The following is a 21154-nucleotide window of genomic DNA, read 5'->3' as shown; positions in this document are numbered from 1 at the left end:
GGTGCCCCTTCTTCACTGGGGTCAGAGGAGTTATTTTCCAATGAGTTTCTTGAACTGAGTAATGCGCAACCATTATTGCCAGAAGAAGATGAAGGAGATGAGGACCTTACACCAGATTTAATTCTGGCAGAGAACACGATAGAGATGGACATAATGAGTGATGAGGAGGAGGTCCCCGCTGCTGCTTCCTTCTGTGATGTGTCAGAAGAAATTGATGCATCTGAGGAGAATGATGATGAGGAGATTGATGTTTTGTGGGTGCCTAGTAGAAGAGAGCAAGAGGAGGGTAGTTCAGATGGAGAGACGGAGAGTCAGAGAGGCAGTAGGAGAATAAGACTTAGAAGAAGCAGGGAGGACAGCCCGCAGGGATCAGCAGGGCAACAACATGTATCGGCACCTGTGTTCAGCCGGCCAACGCACCCGCCATTGCCGCCAATACCGCCAACTCCGCCAACTTCTACTGTTACCGCCAGATCGCACACTTCCAAAAAGTCAGCAGTGTGGGATTTTTTTAATGTGTGTGCCTCTGACAAAAGCATTGTAATTTGCAATGAGTGCAGTCAGAAACTGAGCCTTGGTAAGCCCAACAGCCACATAGGTACAACTTCTATGCGAAGGCACATGAGCGGCAAGCACAAAGCACTTTGGGAGCAACACCTCAAAGGCAACAGGCAAACTAAAAGCCACACTCCTTCTGGTCCAGCATCTTACTGCTCTACCTCTGCTCTCCTTGACCCGTCTGAACCACCCTCCACTCCGCCTTCCACCTTGACCACCTGTTCCCATTCCCAGTCATCTGCCACCAGCCAAGTTTCTGTGAAGGCCATGTTTGAGCGTAAGAAGCCAATGTCTGACTGTCACCCCCTTGCCCGGCGTCTGACAGCTGGCTTGTCTGCACTCTTAGCCCGCCAGCTTTTACCATACCAGCTGGTGGACTCTGAGGCCTTCCGCAAATTTGTAGCAATTGGGACACCGCAGTGGAAGGTACCCAGCCGCAATTTTTTTTCTAAAAAGGGAATACCACACCTGTACCAACATGTGCAGAGCCAAGTTACCGCATCTCTGTCACTTAGTGTTGGGCCAAAGGTCCATATGACTACTGACGCATGGTCCTCCAAGCATGGTCAGGGCAGGTATGTCACCTACACTGCCCACTGGGTGAACTTGGTAATGGCTGGGAAGCAGGGAATGGGTAGCTCAACAACAACAGTGGAGTTGGTGTCACCGCCACGGATTGCACGCGGTTCTGCCACCACCTCTACTCCTCCATCGCTCTCTACCTCGTCTTCTTCTTCTTCTTACTCTGCTGCTGGGTCCTCCTTCTCCTCCTCCACACCTGTGCACCCCCAGCTCCCCCTAGGCTATTCGACGTGCCAGGTACGCCGTTGTCACGCTGTCTTGGGGATGACGTGCCTGGAAAGCAAAAACCATACCGGATCTGTACTCCTGTCATCTCTGCAGTCACAGGCCGATCGGTGGCTGACCCCACACCAACTGCAGATCGGAAAAGTGGTGTGTGACAATGGAAGCAATCTGTTGGCAGCGTTGAGACTAGGCAATTTAACACATGTGCCCTGCATGGCACATGTGTTAAATTTAATAGTCCAACGTTTTGTCTCCAAGTACCCAGGATTCCAGGACGTTCTCACCCAGTCCAGAAAGGTGTCGGCCCATTTCAGACGTTCCTACACAGCCATGGCACGCCTTGCTGACATTCAGCAGCGCTACAACATGCCAGTCAGGCGTTTGATTTCTGACAGCCAGACTCGCTGGAATTCAACGCTCCTTATGTTGGAACGTCTGCTGCAACAACAAAGGGCCGTCAACGAGTACCTTTTTGAACTGGGTGGTAGGACTGGATCTGCACAGCTGGGGATTTTTTTCCCCCGTTACTGGGTGCTTATGCGCGATGCCTGCAGGCTCATGCGACCTTTTGAAGAGGTGACAAATATGGTCAGTCGCACCGAAGGCACCATCAGCGACCTAATACCCTTCGCTTTCTTCCTGGAGCGTGCCGTGCGACGAGTGACAGATGAGGCTGTAGACCAGCGTGACGAGGAGCTGGAAGCGCACGATTTCTGGTCGGAATCACCAGAACGAACCCAGGCACCTGCTGCAACGCAGGGAGAGGTGCCAGAAGTGGAGTCAGAGGAGGAAGGTGGCTTTGTGGAGGAGGAGGAGGAGGACCAACAGGAGCAGGCTTCCCAGGGGGCTAGTGGTGACCTTTTGGGGACCCCTGGTCTTGTACGTGGCTGGGGGGAGGAGACCGTGGATGATGCAGTCCTTGATAATGAGGAAGCGGAGATGGATAGCTCTGCATCCAACCTTGTGAGAATGGGGTCTTTCATGCTGTCATGCCTGTTGAAGGACCCCCGTATCAAGAGGCTTAAGGAGAAGGACCTGTACTGGGTCGCAACGCTACTAGACCCTCGGTACAAGCATAAAGTGTCAGAAATGTTACCAACATACCACAAGTCCGAAAAGATGCGGCATTTACAAACCAGCCTGCAAAACATGTTGTACAATGCTTTTAAGGGTGATGTCACTTCAGGAACTCATCAACATTCCAGGGGCAGAGGTGCCAGTAATCCTGCCACGAGCACACCTGCAAGGACAAAGCCCTTTGGCCAGTCTGTAACGTCAGACATGCAAATGTTTTTCTGTCCAAGGCAGCGCCACAACCCTTCTGGATCCACCCTCAAAGAACGCCTCGACCGGCAGGTAGCGGACTACCTGGCATTAACTGCAGATATCGACACTCTGAGGAGCGATGAACCCCTGGACTACTGGGTGCGCAGGCTTGATCTGTGGCCAGAGCTGTCACAATTTGCCATGAACCTCTTGTCTTGCCCAGCCTCAAGTGTGCTCTCAGAAAGGACCTTCAGTGCAGCAGGAGGGATTGTAACTGAGAAGAGAACTCGCCTAGGTCACAAAAGTGTCGATTACCTGACCTTTATTAAAATGAATGAGGGGTGGATCTCGGAGGGTTACTGCACGCCGGAAGACTTGTTCTGACTTCTATGCAGCTGTCCTTCTCTTCAAGCCTCATGACTCCACACACAGCTGTCCTTTAGCGTCCTCCTCCTCCCTCCGCCACCGTTACAAACTAGGGTGCAAACCCTACTGGTTTAATTTTTTTCTGGCCTCTGTGCTTCAGTGGCTGCAACCAAAAAAACTGGGCAAACAATGTCTACAAGGTCAACGTATGGCAAAAAATGACTATTTTCAGCATTTATATGGCATATTTTTTCTGGCAACTGTGCTTCAGTGGCTGCGTCCAAAAAAATGCATATTTTCTGCATTTATATGGCATAATTTTTCTGGCAACTGTGCTTCAGTGGCTGCGACCAAAAAAATGCATATTTTCTGCATTTATATGGCATAATTTTTCTGGCCTCTGTGCTTCAGTGGCTGCAACCAAAAAAATTTATATTTTCAGCATTTATATGGCATAATTTTTCTGGCCTCTGTGCTTCAGTGGCTGCAACCAAAAAAATTTATATTTTCAGCATTTATATGGCATAATTTTTCTGGCAACTGTGCTTCAGTGGCTGCGACCAAAAAAATTACTATTTTCAGCATTTATATGGCATATTTTTTCTGGCCTCTGTGCTTCAGTGGCTGCGGCCAAAAAAACTGGGCAAACAATGCCTACAAGGTCAACGACGTTGACCTTGTAGGCATTGTTTGCCCAGTTTTTTTGGCCGCAGCCACTGAAGCACAGAGGCCAGAAAAAATATGCCATATAAATGCTGAAAATAGTAATTTTTTGCCATACGTTGACTCAACGTATATGGCAAAAAATGACTATTTTCAGCATTTATATGGCATATTTTTTCTGGCAACTGTGCTTCAGTGGCTGCGACCAAAAAAATGCATATTTTCTGCATTTATATGGCATAATTTTTCTGGCCTCTGTGCTTCAGTGGCTGCAACCAAAAAAATTTATATTTTCAGCATTTATATGGCATAATTTTTCTGGCAACTGTGCTTCAGTGGCTGCGACCAAAAAAATGCATATTTTCTGCATTTATATGGCATAATTTTTCTGGCCTCTGTGCTTCAGTGGCTGCAACCAAAAAAATTTATATTTTCAGCATTTATATGGCATAATTTTTCTGGCAACTGTGCTTCAGTGGCTGCGTCCAAAAAAACTGGGCAAACAATGTCTACAAGGTCAACGTATGGCGAAAAATTACTATTTTCAGCATTTATATGGCATATTTTTTCTGGCAACTGTGCTTCAGTGGCTGCGTCCAAAAAAACTGGGCAAACAATGCCTACAAGGTCAACGTATGGCAGTTGTTTAAAGAGAACAGTAGATTACTAGCCAGCAAAGCTACCTAAGCTAAAATGTCCCTCAAATCCCTGCAGACTTCTGTCCCTCCAATACAGAGCAGTATCAAGCAGATTACTAGCCAGCAAGCTTACTATCATCTGTCCCTGAAATCACTAACAGCTCTCCCCCTACACTATCTCTTCCAAGCACACACAGGCAGATTTTTCAGATACATTTTTGCCCTTGATCCCCCTCTGGCATGCCACTGTCCAGGTCGTTGCACCCTTTAAACAACTTTAAAATCATTTTTCTGGCCAGAAATGTCTTTTCTAGATGTTAAAGTTCGCCTTCCCATTGAAGTCTATGGGGTTCGCGAACCGTTCGCGAACCGCTCGCATTTTTGCGCAAGTTCGCGAATATGTTCGCGAACCTTTTTTCCGACGTTCGCTACATCCCTAGTCAGGCCATGTGGAATATCCAATAGCCAAGGACCATATCAAATCTGCTCCATACTCATTTTTGACAATTTATATTCTTTAAAAATTTAGATTATTGCCCACCAATTACAAACTAGTATAAGTATTTAATTTCCTTAAATTTGTTTACAGCACCACTGCTTGATCTAAATTCTCTTTACATTCTGGTAAGCTGGCAAGACTTGATATGTGGGATAAATGTAAATTTAAAATAATTTCTTAAAGGGTTGCCTTGATTCAGAATCTTGTTGTTAATATTAAAGCTGATTAACAAATTCCCAAAATCTGAAATCACGTTCAAAATTTACAAATGTATAAAAAAATTAATTCTGAGTATATCTTATTTATTTAATTCAAAGCACACTATGGACTTAATACAAATCAACAAGAAAAGATAATTTTATGGTTTATTACGTGACAATGTATGGGCGAAATTCAGTTTGAGGAGAAAAAACTTTTCTCCTAATTCAGTTTTTTTCCACATAGATTTCTATAGGGTTTTACAGTATGTGATAAACAGTGATATAAGTTTTTATCATTGAATTGCATCTGACTTTATGGGAAAATCCGCAGTTCAAGTCAAGAAGATTTGTAGTCATCTCTGCTGCATATACAACATACACAATGAGACGAAGTTGAATTAGGAGTTGTAATGGGTAACAAAGCATTACTACCCTGTACCAACAACTCACTTTTAACAGAACTAATGCAATTTAGACATCCTTTATTATTATTATTATTATTATTATTATTATTATTAATAATAATAAAAATAATAATGTATTATAATACATGTACAGGTATAGGTTTAGGATCTCTTATTAGGCACAAGTACAAGGTACAGTTTTATTATTACAGAAAAAAGGTTAACATTTAAACATTTAAAATGGACTTGATGGGTGATGGCCTTCCTGTATAAAAGGTTTTCCGATAAGGGCTCCTGTGCCTACAGGGAATATCATTTTTTTCATATATTAATAAAAGCTAAGAGGAAGGATTTTGCATGCAGCATGGCTAGGATTAAATTCTTTAACCTATGTATTTATCTGTTTTATAAATCAAACTAATAACCACCTGGCAGAGATTCAGTGACATCAGTACAACATTTTTCAAGTTCAGTGTATCAGATTTGGCTTAAACCTAAGGTTAAACAAAATAAAAATTAACTTCATTCTGAAGAAAAAGAACACTAAGAATGAACTGAATGTGACAGTAGTATAGGTATTTTGTTCTTGCACATGCAAGACTTGTTGAAGTTGTTTTTTCCATTGATATTGTAATATCATTGCATCACAATATGTAATATATATATATTATATATAATAAATATGTAATATATTGTAATATAAGGTCTGTCCCTAGAAAAACTATATAAAGGTGCAAATCTTGCAGTAATTTCTATTATCCTTATATTTAACAGCAGATGGTATATTATCTTAAACAATCCAAACCTGACAGCACCAGGAACTACCAATCATATAAAACGGACCTGGCAGTTTGCACGGAAGGACATAGGGACAGAGGGACAAAGGCCATTATAAAGGGGGTTATAAGGTTGCTTTTTTTCATGGTGTCTGTTTTGATGGCGAAAACCCGAAAAAATACACATTTTTTTTTTTGTGATTTATTTTGCCCCAGGCTGTTCCAAGTCTAAAACCTGCCAAATTCATGTAAAAGTAAATGTTAGATGCCCCCTTAACAATTTGAAGATGTTTTAACCCTCACAAAATGTCAGAGTTTGTGGGGTTTGACGTTGGTTTTTCAGCGAAAGCGCAATTTTTTTTGTGGTTTTCCAGCAGCTTCAAATGTGAAATATTCTGGGGTTTTGCACTACAATCTGAAAAAGTTAATTTTTTTTCTTAATCCAATTCTATTTTGGTTGGACTTTTTTAATTTAAATATTGACAACAATTCGGATTTTGATGAATAACCCCATAAATTAATTTTAGTGGTATTAGAGATTTTTAAAACCCTGATAAAACACATTTTCTCGAAAACCATGAATGCCGTGAAAGTCATTAAATGATCTGAATGTAAAATTCAAATGGAAAAAATTATTTGAGATGCACTAAAAAATATGAAAACCTTGAAAGTTTCTAAAACCTCTAAAAATTTTCGGACAATTACTTGCAAAAAAAAAATCAGAGAACCTCTGAATTAATTATAAATTGTCCAATAGTATTAAAAAGGATTAGCGCAGCTCCCACTGACTTCTATAGAATCAGCTTCTCCTTGGTGAATTTGTGTACTTGAGTTGTTCTTACACTTATGGGCAGATTTATCAAAGGTAAAATTTCAAATGTATGTGATTTTTTTTAGTAAATTTCAATATACTCACAACTTGAATGGGAGGTTATTTAAGAAAAAATTAGAATGTCTAAAAGTCGATCGAATAGTCCCAACCGAAAATTCGAATCAAATTTGAATTGAATTTGAATCGAGTTTTCCCTCCGAAAAAAACTCTAAGGCAATTAACATATTCAAATGGTTCAATGGATCTCTGCCATTTACTTGTAAATGAACTCAGCATGTCTTAGGTGGTGAATATTCAAATTAAAACTGTTTCCATGGTCGAGGTGTGATAAATCTAATTTTTGAATTTCAAATTGTGGGATTAAAATTTCTGCCCCTTAATAAACCTAAAATGTTTAGAATTTTAAAAAAAAATCAAGAACACTAAATTTTAGGGATTTGTGAGAAAAATAGAAATCTGAATGTTAGTAAATAGCCCCTCTACTCTGCCACAATTGTCCCTGAGAGGACAATCATGGTCTAAACCAAGGAAGCTTCATTTCGAATTGTAGCACTTACAGTTGCTCATTATATTACAAAGGATTTTGCAGCTATCCAACAATGACCTACAATAATGTGTACTCTGCAAATATTGATGTTTATTCACAGCATATGAACTGTAAATAATATGCATAGCTAATGGTCATTTTTCCATGGTTTTTACAAATGTTTATGTGTGATTGTCTTAATTTGATTTATTCCTTCTGTGTCCTCCCTCTCTGTGTTGTATCTCATGACTATCTGGATTGTCACATGCGGTAGGTTTATTTTCATTTTTGGATACACCACAGATAGCAAAAACATTTTGTGATTAATCTTGACAGCTGGGGCTTCTCCGTTTAGATTAAGTTACTGCTTAGCACTGCTTAATACACCAAGAGGCTGAACTAAATTGATTTCCACAAAATGAAGCAGCGTTAACCCTTCTCCACCCTTCAAATTACACAGACAAGGAAACCTCCAAAAACAACCCTAACATAAGCCATCCATTTCCCATTGTGAATCAGTTTTTTTAATTGAATAACCTTATATTTGAATATGTAGCCAGTATTAGTCTATCTTAGTCCCCATTAAAAGCTATCTCAACAGCATCTCAGTGCTGATATGTGCTAGTTTTACCCATATGGCTGCAATCAGTGACTAAAACATAATGTTAATTAAATCACAATTTGACAAAAGTTTGGAAGCTTTATATAAATTTAAGCTTGCAATATCCCAACTGTCACAAATATATATAGAACAAAATTAATTTCCAAAATGTTATTTTGAAGCAGCTGTAAAAAAATCTAAGCTACTCTTTAATTTCAAAAGTAATTCTGCATCTCAAGATGATGCAATGATAATTGACAGACAATCATTTGTTAATTAATTTAGTTCAGCTTTTCTTTATGTTCCAAGTAAAATGTAAATGTAGCTAATATTATGCAGGGATGCCAAATCTGTTCCCTCCAGTTGCCATAAAATCAAAGTCTGAAAATGTTCAGATAGCAGATAGATGGGATTACTACGAGTGGTGCTTCCCAATAACTGGAGTGGACAGGTCTGACATTGCTGGCCTTGTTTAATGTTTACTCCATGACCCTGCATTTACTGATGGCATGATTACTGTACATACTGTATGTAGCGAAAGATGGCACCTTTGATATTCAGTTGGCAACAGTTAATTATATCTATAGAACTGTACTTCAAGTTTATGCATGTCATACTCAATTATTCTTGCATTATGGCATGATAGTTTATAGTTTTTTCAGTTCTGTTTGCATGTTTATGGAGTAATTTGTTAATTAAAACAATATAAATCAGATTATTAAAAAGAATAAAGACTTTCTTAATAGAAGCTTAATGGAATGTTTAATAATCTGCCTGCTTTTCTAAAGCGGATTTACTTCTTTCACATCTCCCTTTGTTATTGGAATACTGCTTGCTAAGAGCATGTCTTCAGTGCATAAGTTTGACGGCTCAATGCCATAGCAGTAAGACTGAATTCATCAGGCCCTTGCTTGTAATGACTTGCCGGCATGTGCAAGTCTGGAAGCTTACTGATAACATTCATAAACTCAAGCATTCAATGTACTCTTTTACTAGGCCTTAAAGGATGATGATGATGATGACGACGATGCAGAAACTGGTTTGACTGATGGAGAAGACAAAGAGCAACCCAAAGAAGTGGAAAAGCTAGGGAAGCTTCAGTATTCATTGGATTATGATTTCCAAAACAATCAGGTTGGTATGCTGGTTTCTGTAATAAAGCTCAGAAACCGAAAGGTAAAAGTATTCGTTTTAAGAAGGACAGTCATTTTTTATATGAGCCAAAGTATTTGATTTAAAACATCATATTTTGCTAATGCCTAATTCCTTGAAATACAGAAAAACTGGGAGGAAATCCACGTAGGCCGAATAATGCTCACTCTTTTATTTTGTATCAGAACTGTGCATGAACCCCTTATCATTAGAATTAAATATATTCATTATTAGGTCTTGAAATTGTTAAGTAAAGTTACTGTATACACACATATCTGTGTAGCAGCTTATACATTGTGTCCAGTGGAAAATGGCTCGTTTTCTTATTTTAGACTGTAGACCCAATTGCTTTAATAAATATTTTAGTTTAAATACATATAGCTGGACTATAAGGGGCACATTTACTAACGGTCGAATATCGAGGGTTAATTAACCCTTAATATTCGACCCTCGAAGTTAAATCCTTCAACTTTGAATATTAGAAGGATTTTTTAATCCATTGATTGAACGATTTTCCTTCAATCAGAAATTGGCTAGAAAGCCTATGGGGACATTATCCATGGGCTAACATTGATGTTCGGTAGGTTTTAGGTGGCGAAGTAGGTGGTCAAAGTTTTTTTTAAAGAGACAGTACTTCGACTATCGAATGGTCGAATAGTCGAATGATTTTTAGTTTGAATCGTACGATTCGAAGTCGAAGGTCGAAGTAGCCAAAAAAATGCTTCGAAATTCGAAGTATTTTTTATTCTATTACTTCACTGGAGCTAATTAAATGTGCCCCTAAGTCATAGAGGTATATTTATCAAAGAGGGAAGTTCCGCCACTAGAGTGAAATTCCGCCACTCTCCATTAATTTCTAAGGGATTTTTATAGGCGTATTTATCAAAGGGTGAACTTTCACTTTCACCCATATGCCTTTCAAAATCCCATAGAAATTAATTGAGAGCTGCGGAATTTCACTCTAGTGTCGGAACTTCACTCTTTGATAAATTTACCCCTTAATGTATAAAGCACTGATTTTTTTTAAATTATATTAAAGTATATTTTTAGATGAATATCCACTGGATGTTTTTACAGCTTCATGTAGCCCTAAACAATGGCTCATTACTAACATTTTATCACATTTGCAGATGTTTTTGAAACTTAAATGAATTTGCCAAAACTCAAGCTCAAGGTGGCATTTTAAAGAATTAAAGCATTTCATTTTGATTTAACATCAGTGCATTTTTAATAAAAGAAAAAAAAGAAAGCATTTCAGAAGCCTGTGGATCAAAGAAACCTCATCATAATGTTCATAGCAAATGCAGAGGCACAAATTGTCTGTTCTCTTCTTTTGTAACTGGCCACTCAATACTGCTAGAATACCATTAAATCAATAGGGGACTTTCTAACCCCTGCCAAAGAATAATAAGTGGAAGGAATTGGCCCTTACAAACACATTTTGCTTTCTCTTCAGATGAAAACAAGCTTGTGAAGTTTATTGAAAGAAATCAACTGTTCAGGCTTACAATGTTGCAAAGGCTAATGAAAACTCATTGAATGTTCCTACTGTGTAAAGTGTGTGGAGAACAATCCTGGTATATTTAAGAGATGGATTGTAGAAACATTGCCTTGTGTCAATAATATTGCAAAGCAGTTGTATCTGCACTAGTTCTTAAGCAAAGAATGAAAAGGTGTTTTACATCTAGGGCATTTCTATACCTGCTGAGAAAAACAAGGCATGATGGATGCTGAATACATTACATTGCTTTGGCAAATGTATAAATGTAAGCTGAGTCTATTCATACTCAAAAATACTTTTTTTTTTTTTATCTGTAATGGGACAGAGATCGAGTCACTCTAGATTCCATTAATGTATTTCAATTTTTCTCAGTGGGTATCATTGCTGCCTTCCAACCTGGGCATTGTCTGCAAAGGGGTTGTATGTGTCTGAGTTGCCTCTGCTTTTTCCATCTCTCCAAAAGCATACAGACAGTAAAACTGGCTCCTGATCAAATTGATACATGTGTGTGCAGGCATTTGATATGGTCCCTACTTGGAAAGCTCCATTGGGACAGGGACTGATTTTAAAGATGGAAATGTCTGTAAATCACTATGTAATGTTGTAACTCTGTATAAAGAAAGCAGAAAAGTTGAGCTAGTGAAATAGTTATTTACCTTTTGCCATACATTACTTTGGGCTTCAAAGAGAGGCATAACCAAAGAACTCTGTAGTAGCTTACTGTATTTCAGGTTGATTTTAAGTTGATTTTCTGACAGTCAAGAATGGAGACATCAGGAACAATCACTACATTCAATTGCACAAATAAATAAAACAGGTTTAAGCAGCTATCTTTAATAGGTACTTACTGTAAGTGTATATTCATACTGGTTTAGCATATTCCTGCATATCAGTAAAACTTTAGGGTATATCCAGGTTTTGCATAAAGCCTGCAGGGAAGAAATAAAAATATGATACACATTGTTAAATTGCAGAAATGTCATTATTCCTTTATTTCCTTTCTTATATTTTTAGCTGATGGTCGGCATAATTCAAGCTGCTGAGCTTCCTGCACTAGATATGGGAGGTACTTCAGATCCATATGTAAAATTGTACCTTATGCCAGATAAAAAGAAGAAGTATGAAACAAAAGTCCACAGAAAAACCCTTAATCCTGTCTTCAATGAACAGTTCACTTTCAAGGTATTTAATGTATTCCTTAATAATTATAAGTGCAATAAAGTGTTAGTTCTGGGGTTTCAGTGTCAATTGCAATACCAATACAAGGAAATAGTGTGGGGGGAAAACTGAAAAACTGCAAATATCACTATCGCTAGGAATAAAAAGCTGCCCCAGCTGATACTCCAAGGTTATGGCAGGTAAGTAAAACAGATAGATTTATAAAAAAATGCTTAAAAGGCAAACAATATAACAGTACAGTTTGGCTTATCAATTTGAAAATGCATTCAAAGCAGCTTCTTTTATACATTCTTTATAATAACTGGAAAGTAGCAAAAAAAATTTGCAGTTCTATTTTAATAGAATAGTGCTGATTTAATTAAAATGATTCTTACCCACATAATGCATTATTGCCCAAAATATGATTGGTTACACTGTTTTGGCATCTTCCAGTTTATAGAGAATTCATATCCCGTCTGTCCAACTTGTGCTATTGCCTATGAGTCTCAATCTGTCCTTTTATATTATTAAAATATCTGGCAATTAACATTCTATCCAGTTTAAAAGAGATGTGTGGTATATGCATACTGATATACCTGCTAGGCATTACCTATTATCCATTAAGATGATTTTGTGAAATGTGTAAAAACTAACTAGAATCCTTAAATGCCCATTTTATAAACTTCATAGATGTGTGTACTACAGTAAAACTAAGGGACTTGTTTTATAACCATGCAGGAGAGAATAAAATACAAGAATTCATATGCGGATGCATTATACAAACTTTAAAACAGTAGGAACACGTTCAATAAAATTGTTTTGCCACCAATATGAATCATTAGGATTAAGTACAAGGTACTGCTTTATTATTTCAAAGAAAAATGGAAATGGATTTTTACAAGTGAGAATTTCTTAAAATTGACTCTAATTCAGAGAAAGTAGCAAATAACATGCTTAGCAAAGTTTAGCATAACAGATTTCATACATTTATGTCATTCCAAATGTTTCAGTGATGCACAACAGCTATGAACTTAAATCCATCTGACAATGAGATCCCAGACAGAAGTTGAAGGCTGAACAACTATATAACCAATGGCTTCATATATACTGTATGTTTTAATTAAGATCCTGTTTCATTTAGTGGATTATCTAATTAGAGCCGAAAATGCAGTGCTTGGATTTATGTCCTCTAAGAACCACTTAGATTAGAGGCAGATACAGTATTTTTAAAACTTCAAGAGTTCTTTCTTATCTGATAAAAAGGACAAAAGGGAACAGAATAAGATCTTGAAGCTCAAATAAAAAAGCAGCGACTTTAACCATTATGAAAGGGGTTGTTCACCTTTAACTTAACTTTTAGTATGATGTAGAGAGTGATATTCTGATACAATTAGCATTTGGTTTTCATTTTTTATTATTTGTGTTTTTTTAGTTAATTGGATTTTTATTCAGCAGCTCTCCAGTTTGCAATTTCAGCAATCTAGTTGCTATGGACCAAAGTAACCTAGCAACCAAGCCTTGTTTTTAATAGGAGACTGGAATATGAATGGGGGAGGCCTGGATAGAAAGATGAGTTATAAAAAGTAACAATAACAATACATTACAGAGCATTTGTTTTAAATTTGTAGCCTTACAGAGCATTTGTTTTTTAGGGGTCAATGACCCCCATTGAAGGAAAATAAATCAAAAACTATAAAGAAGAAAAAATTAAGGCCAATTGAGAAGTTGCTTAGAATTGCTCATTCTGTAACATACTAAACGTTCACCTTTTGGGAATATTAGGAAGCCTTTTTTATTTCTACAGTGTTTTCAGAGAGTTAAGAGTTTTATTTATTATTAACAGTGACATTTTCAACAAGTGAAATTCCTTAGAGTTTGCCAAGAACACAAATCATTAGGTTATGAAATGAGCATCATGTTTTTGCTCTCCAGAAGAATTTGCTGAAATGTGTGAAATGATAGATAAATGGCAGATTCATTTGGAAAACGAAGTAGACCTTGAAGAAATTAGGGGTATGACTTTTTCTTACTCACATTTAAAAAAAAAATCAACCAAACTCGCAAACTCGAATCTCAATAGGGATAAATAAGGAATTAAAAATTCAATATTTAATAGGGGGCACATTTACTAAGCTCGAGTGAAGGATTCAAATGTAAAAAACTTTGAATTTCGATGTATTTTTTTTGGTACTTTGACCATCGAATAGGCTACTACAACCTTCGACTTCGATTCGAATGATACAAACTAAAAATCGTTCAACTATTAGACCATTCGATAGTCGAAGTACTGTCTCTTTAAAAAAAACTTTAACTACATACCTACCTACCGAGGTACAACGTTAGCCTATGGGGACCTTCCCCATCACTTTTCTAACTTTTTTTTGATCGAAGAAAAGTTCTTCGATCGATCGCTTAAAATCGTTCGAATCGTTCGATTCTAAGGATTTTATCATTCGATCGAACGATTTTTACTTCTATCGATCGATCGTAGGATTTGCGCTAAATCCTTCTAATTCCATATTCGAATTCGAAGGATTTACATTCGAGGGTCGAATTCGAGGAATTATTAACCCTCGATATTCGACCCTTGATAAATGTGCCCCTAGGTGTTTGGCATTTCTTTTCATTGTCATTACTGATCAATTACAAAGATACTATGGGAGTCATTTATTAACAATCGGATTTAGATTTTTTCCGAATATTTAAAAATATGTCGTTTTTCTATATTTATAAAAAACTTGAAAAATGTAAGATTTATTAAGTGAAAAAAACATTTAAACTTCTAAGACAAAACTTCGCTAAGTAAAAGTTGTTGAATTGCTATACAAGTCAGTGGGAGCTGTGCTGGCTCTATTGGACCCCTTTAAATCAATTTGAAATTTTAGAGGTTTTTGTATTTTTTTTCACTAGGAATTGTCAGAAAAACTTTTTTGTATTTTTAGTGCATCATTCAGCATTTTTTTTCGTTAATTCCGATTTTTCAATAAATCTCACATCATTTGTAGTTTAGAGTTTGTGAGTTTAGTCGTGGTTTCAAAAACCTCTAAAACCAGTAAAATCCGACCTTTAAAAAATAAGTCTCCATGTAAGTGCAAAAATCCATCTGGTTACATGTACTTTTCTCATCTTATGTTCAATTATATTAAAATGATTATGTTATACTAATAAGTTTATCCCATGAAGGGCCACATCAGACTTGGTGGTCTCCAGTTGGAAAGCCATCATTTATAATATAACCACTACAATGTGGTCTACACACACAGGTCTCATAACTAAATATAAATAAAAGATTTTGAACTGCTGCATAAAATAAGTTCTCCTTTAAACAGAGGGAGAGAGAGATTTAAAAGGAAGACATTACAATCACATTATGGTCATCCAAAAATGTAATCTATTTCTACCTTAAAGTTCTTTTTAGGATCACAAGTTACAATTAAACACAATATTCCCATAAGTATAAATGTAACTTTTCTATAATTTGTTTTGCTTTTAGATTTATTTCAAGTTGCTTGCTTCTATTCAATTTTACAGTATATAATCACTTTTGCTGAATGGTGCGGAGGATAAACCCCAATTTATCCAACTTCTTTAAGCTATCTTTATATAAATTTATAAAAATTCCAGGTATTAAAGGGGACCTGCCACCCAAAAAAAAAAATTTTTTTTAATCAGTTTACAACAGCTATGAATGCTTTAATAAAAAATGGAATTTGGATTTTATGTTTAATTCGAAAAGGACTTTTATTAAATAGCTTTTTATGTCTGGGTGGCAGGTCCCCTTTAAAAGGATAAGACATTTAAAATGGTGTACTGCATTTATAGCAACTCCCTCAATGCAACTTCAATGTCTTAAACGCTTTAGGATATAACTATATACAGTAATTCAGATTATACATTTAGTAGACTCGTTGGTATTTTCCTGCATTTTACCAAGACTTTTCAATTCATATTAACCCAAGTCCTAAAGAAAAGTATAAAATGTTTTACTCTGAGTCAGACAAATGCCATAAGTATTAGAAAGAACTTTAGTTTGGTTAAGGATTATAAGATCTAATATATCTTTAATCAATTTTGTTTTTTCTCTAGGCACTTTTCATTTTTACTGCATGCTTATTCTTATGGTGACAGCTCTAGTTCACAGAGACAATAAAATATTTGGGTTTAGTAATCACTCAGTAAGATAGATGCCCCCACAGGCTTTACACTTTACTGAGTGCTGAAGTCTTTTTGACCCCTCTGGAAATGTTTCTTCAAAATAACTATTTATATTCTGCTATATCCAAGCTGAAGGAGAACTAAAAAATATGTTTTGTTTTACTTTTAACCACATAGAGCAACATTAGGGAAGTGTGCAAGGTTTAATTATGCTCTATTCTAATTTAATAATGTCACAACATCAAGGGGCACATTTACTTAGGGTCGAATATCGAGGGTTAATCAACCCTCGATATTCGACCGTCGAAGTAAAATCCTTCAACTTCGGATATCAAAGTCAAAGGATTTACCGCATTTTGTACGATTGAACGATCAAAGGAAAAATCGTTCGATCGAACGATTAAATCTTTCGAATCAAACGATTTCCTTCAAGCAAAAAGAAAGCCTATGGGGACCTTCCCCATAGGCTAACATTGATGCACGGTAGGTTTTAGGTGGCGAAGTAGGGGGTCAAAGTTTTTTTTAAAGAGACAGTACTTTGACTATTGAATGGTCGAATAGTCGAACGATTTTTAGTTCGAATCGTTCGATTCGAAGTCGTAGTCGAAGGTCGAAGTAGCCAATTCAATGGCCGAAGTAGCCAAAATAATCATTCGAAATTCAAAGTATTTTTTATTCTATTCCTTCACTCGAGCTAAGTAAATGGGCCCCCAAGACTTATTAATATTATAATTAGGCACAGGTATGAGATCCCTTATCCAAAAACTCAATTTCAATAAAGCTCTGGAAGGCCATCACACCTAGAGTCTGTTTTAAGCAAAATAATTCGCATTTTTAAAAATGATTTTTGGCAAACTTGGTTTTCAGCACCAGTTTCTAGTATCAGTCAGAAATACCTGTTCCTGAGCAGGAACCAGTGCTTGACAAAAATTTCTAATGATGTCAGGCAATTTCTATTGGTTTTCCCCCTTCCTATGGTGTGACAAAACTATAGAAATTCCCAGTCTGACATTACCATTAGGCCTATTCCTCATGGATATATAAAACTAATATAACTAAACCCATAATTCCATTCCATTTGATAACAATGGGACCCATTTGACTTGCTCAGGACTTGTAATCATCAAAAATGTCAGAAATGTTAGTGCATGCTTTTAAGTGACAGTTGCCACTCCTAAGCTACTTTTATGCCTTTTAACTTTGGCATTTGGAAACAATCCACAGCAATTCCCCAGGAATTTTGATCGATCAGATCTTGAATGTCATAACTCTAAATTGAGCGCAGTGATGGTTTAATAAGTCTGCTTGATTTTAAACTGTGTCACACACTGTAAGCTACAGGAGCCATATTAAGGATAGGACATCACTAGTAATGAATAGATGACTAAAGTGCTGCAGAAAAGGACTCAGAATTTAGCAAGCATTTAACGTGTATGAAAATTGAAATATATTGAAATAATGTCGAGAATTTGTTTTTACCAGGTGAATAATGTGAATTGTACAATTAAGAACAAAAGTTGTTGATGTTGAGTCATAATTATTTTATAGAAGAATTGAGGCCTGTGGCTACTTCATTTCAGTAGGCAATGCAATGCATTGTAAATGACACCAAGGGAGTTATTTATTCAAGTCCAAATGCTAAAAACTCCAAAAATTTTATATGGAAATCTGCCATCTCAGACCTGCCGAGGTTGTATATAAATGAATGGGAGAGGCCCCTATTCTATTTGGAAGTTTCTGTGGTCTTGGAAAATCTGACTATTTTGGGCTTTTTGGGCAAAAATCCGAAAAATTCTGACTTTTCGGGAAGAAGCTCGGAAAAAATTGTAAAAAAAACACAGTACGATTCAGGATTTTGCTTGTTTTTATTGAGTTTTCCCCGATCCAATAAATAAGATTAAATTGTGGATTCTAGTTTGGTCTGACTTTTTTAAAATAAAATAATATTAGATCCCTAACACAAGAAACAATTGGAGCTGTATTTATCTTAAAGGAGATGGAAAGGTTAAAACTAAGTAAGCCTTATCAGACAGCTCCACCTAAATATACCAGTAACCCCCCAAAATAGTGCTCTGTCAGTCAAAAGAAATGCTGCATTTCTTTCCTTCTATTGTGTACACATGGACTTCTGTATCAGACTTCCTGCCTTCAGCTTAATCCTTCTTGCCCTGGGTGTGAACATACTCAGTTTGCTCCTCCGCCCCCGCCTTCCCTTCTCTGCTGTAATCTGAGCCCAGAGCTATAAGTGAGCAGGGAGAGACTCAGGCAGGAAGTGATGTCACACCAAGCTAATACTGCAGCTGCTATCCTAAACAAACAGAGAGCTTCTAGGGTTTTTTACTAAGTTATGGTAAAGCATTCTACAGAATAAATATAGCATTCTGGCTTGCACTATTGCAGCTAATCTATTGACAATAAAATGCCTCCGTAGCTTACCTTCTCCTTTAAAGCCAACTTTTGCATGCAAATATAGGATTTTGGTGGCCCCAAGAAAAGCAGGTAATAGTATTTTTGTCAAAGACTGTAAGCAGGGCATGGGGCTGCACATGAAGGGGTATTGCAGTGAGAAGATAAGAAACTCATAGCAATAATATAACTGCCTGACCCTGTTTACATTGGTATCTGTAAGGTCTATGGATACAGTAGTATAGAAAACAATATACATATACCTCTGTAGGGATTGTTGTTAAATATTTTGTATTTTAATTATTCGCAATATGATTGAGGCAGTTATAAGTAATACAGGAGACTGGCTGATCCCTAAACATGCACTGCCAGTACGTCTGGTAGGCAGGTATTAACTCTAAGTTTAAGAATGGGTGGTGGCTGTGACACATGTGCAGTGCATTTGGTCTGTTTGTGTGGGTTCTGGGTCTTTTTTAATACCCGGCTACATCCAACTCAATCAGAATGTGTGGGGTCTGTCTGCTGGGTATAACGTGGTCATGCTTAATATTACTTGGCCATCCAGAGTAACTCATCCTTCACTTTTTAAAACCAAATCTTAAATTCTTTGAAGCAATTCTAAAATATAAAAAAAATCACATCTGTGTGCCTAGTTTGTATTAACTGGAACGATTAAAATTTTGTGGCTTGAAAAGTTTCTGTATAGCTTAAAGCTCAGTCAGAAATAGTGAATATTTCTTGCTAATCATGATAGATCCCCCAAGGTCCAATATCTAGTTATCAGACAGCTACTCTATATGTTAACAAAAATTCAAGGCTTTTTGAATACATTCTATCTATTTGCATGTATAAATTTGAAATTGTAAGTGTCATTTTTACTGTGCTCTAATCATTTTAATACAGTGTTCAAGGGCTTGACCTAAGAAAAAGGAAACATTCTTAATGTTTTTTTAACACATAAATAACATGTGGGCCTACTGCATTGACTTTTTTCATGTAGCCCTGTTTCTTCAGATCTTAATTTCTATTTATATGAACTAATATTACTAATATGCGTGTTTCTCTGTTGAGCTGGGAGCCTTAAACAATCAAAACAGTGACAGATTCAAAGTTAATTATTCAAAAACCATAACAAGGGAATCACAGACATATAGTTCTTGGAGAAGAATAAATTAACAATTTTATAAATATTTCCCTTACTGTACTAAATCCCTGTATCAGTCTCTAAAATCATGCAGATGCAAAAGGTTTGGGCATCCAGATAATATAAACTGCACAACCTGGCTGGGTGAATAATACATATTGAGAAGGAGCCAGAAAACAAGAGATCAAAAATATGTTTTGAGAGATCTTTTGAAGGCAGGGGGATTGGGAGAAAGGTGGACAGAATATGGGAGAGAATTCTAGAGTGGGGTGGGTGCAGCTCTAGCAAAGTCTTGAATGCAATTGTGTTTGCGGAGGTAATGGGAGAGGAGCTGAGAGCATAGCAGGTGGTTTGGTGAGTATCTGGAGATGAGTTGTTTTGAAGGTCATTAGTTTGAATTTTATTCTGAATAGCAGTGGAAGCCAGTGAAGATATTGACATGGAGGCAGTGCCGGGCCATTTCGGCTGGGCGCCCCCAGGCAACCCAGCTGCTTCCGTCGCCCCCTCTGCCTCACCACACACGACCGTGCGGGAACGAGCACCAGAACAAGCTCGCGTAGGCATGGTATGGGCGCATACAAGTGTGCACTCGCCCATACGCAATCATGCGCAGAAAGGCGTGCATGCAGCAGGAAATCGCTTGGCCCCATCAGTGAGGTAACACTGCCGGACTAGGGGTAGGCGACAGGGAAGATACGTGCCTGGCGCCCCCCAATGTTTGCGCCCTAGGCACGTGCCTCTTCTGCCTACCCCTAGTTCCGGCCCTGCATGGAGGAGTGATTGCAGATTCATAGTATCCTAGCAGTAGTATTCATTATGGACTGGAGAGGCAGCAGCTTTTGTGGGGAAGGCCAATTAATAGAGTGACAATATCAAATTAATGCATGATATGATGAGAGATTGAATCAGAATTTTAATGGCATCTTGGGAAATATTCATTAGGTGAAAGTGGCATTATTTATCAAGTGACTGAATATTTGGAGTGAAGGACAGGGCAGAATCAAGGATAATCCCAAGGCACAGGGCCTGGGGAGGTGGGGTGATAATGGAGTTGTAGGTTAAAAGTCCACTGTATCTGTGACATGTCAAGCATACTTGTTTATTTTGTTGCCTGAGTAACTCTGTTAGAGGCACAATGAAAATAAATAAGCAATAACCATGTTTTGAGTGAATGCAAACACATGTTATGTTATCTATAAAAAAAAAAATAATTAAAAAAAAATTAAATTAAAAATGTTGATCTGGGAAGTGCAGGCTGGACACATGCAAATAGTTAATGACAGTTTTTACCATAATAAATCAGAAAAAACATAACACTGATCAATACACCTTTGAACCCATCCATACTCCATCACTTTTGAAAATTCCTATTAGGTCATGCCCCTAAAGGCAATAGGAGAAATTGATGGATATGCAAATGTAGCATTTAATCTGGCAATACAACCCTTCAATAATGATGAATAAACTTGCAACCTACAGGATTTCCTCTGTCTAAATGTTAG

General features: G+C 37.3%; 1 protein-coding gene across 4 annotated transcripts in view; it reads left to right on the top strand.

Annotated features, from left to right (window-relative positions):
- The window catches only part of LOC108713136 (synaptotagmin-1), a 305972-nt gene that overhangs the window by 222392 nt on the left and 62426 nt on the right, over positions 1 to 21154 (top strand). For 3 of the 4 annotated variants that reach the window (XM_041588587.1, XM_018255925.2, XM_041588588.1), the window contains 2 exons: positions 9133 to 9270; positions 11804 to 11971. In XM_041588587.1, the coding sequence (XP_041444521.1) occupies positions 9133 to 9270; positions 11804 to 11971 (306 nt within the window). The remainder of the gene's footprint in view (positions 1 to 9132; positions 9271 to 11803; positions 11972 to 21154) is intronic. The other variant, XM_018255926.2, reaches the window with a different exon arrangement.

Source organism: Xenopus laevis, chromosome 3S (genome assembly GCF_017654675.1).
Source record: "Xenopus laevis strain J_2021 chromosome 3S, Xenopus_laevis_v10.1, whole genome shotgun sequence".
Lineage (NCBI taxonomy): Eukaryota > Metazoa > Chordata > Amphibia > Anura > Pipidae > Xenopus > Xenopus laevis.
The sequence above is the reverse complement of the archived record's forward strand: the minus strand, read 5'-3'. Positions and strand labels throughout refer to the sequence as shown.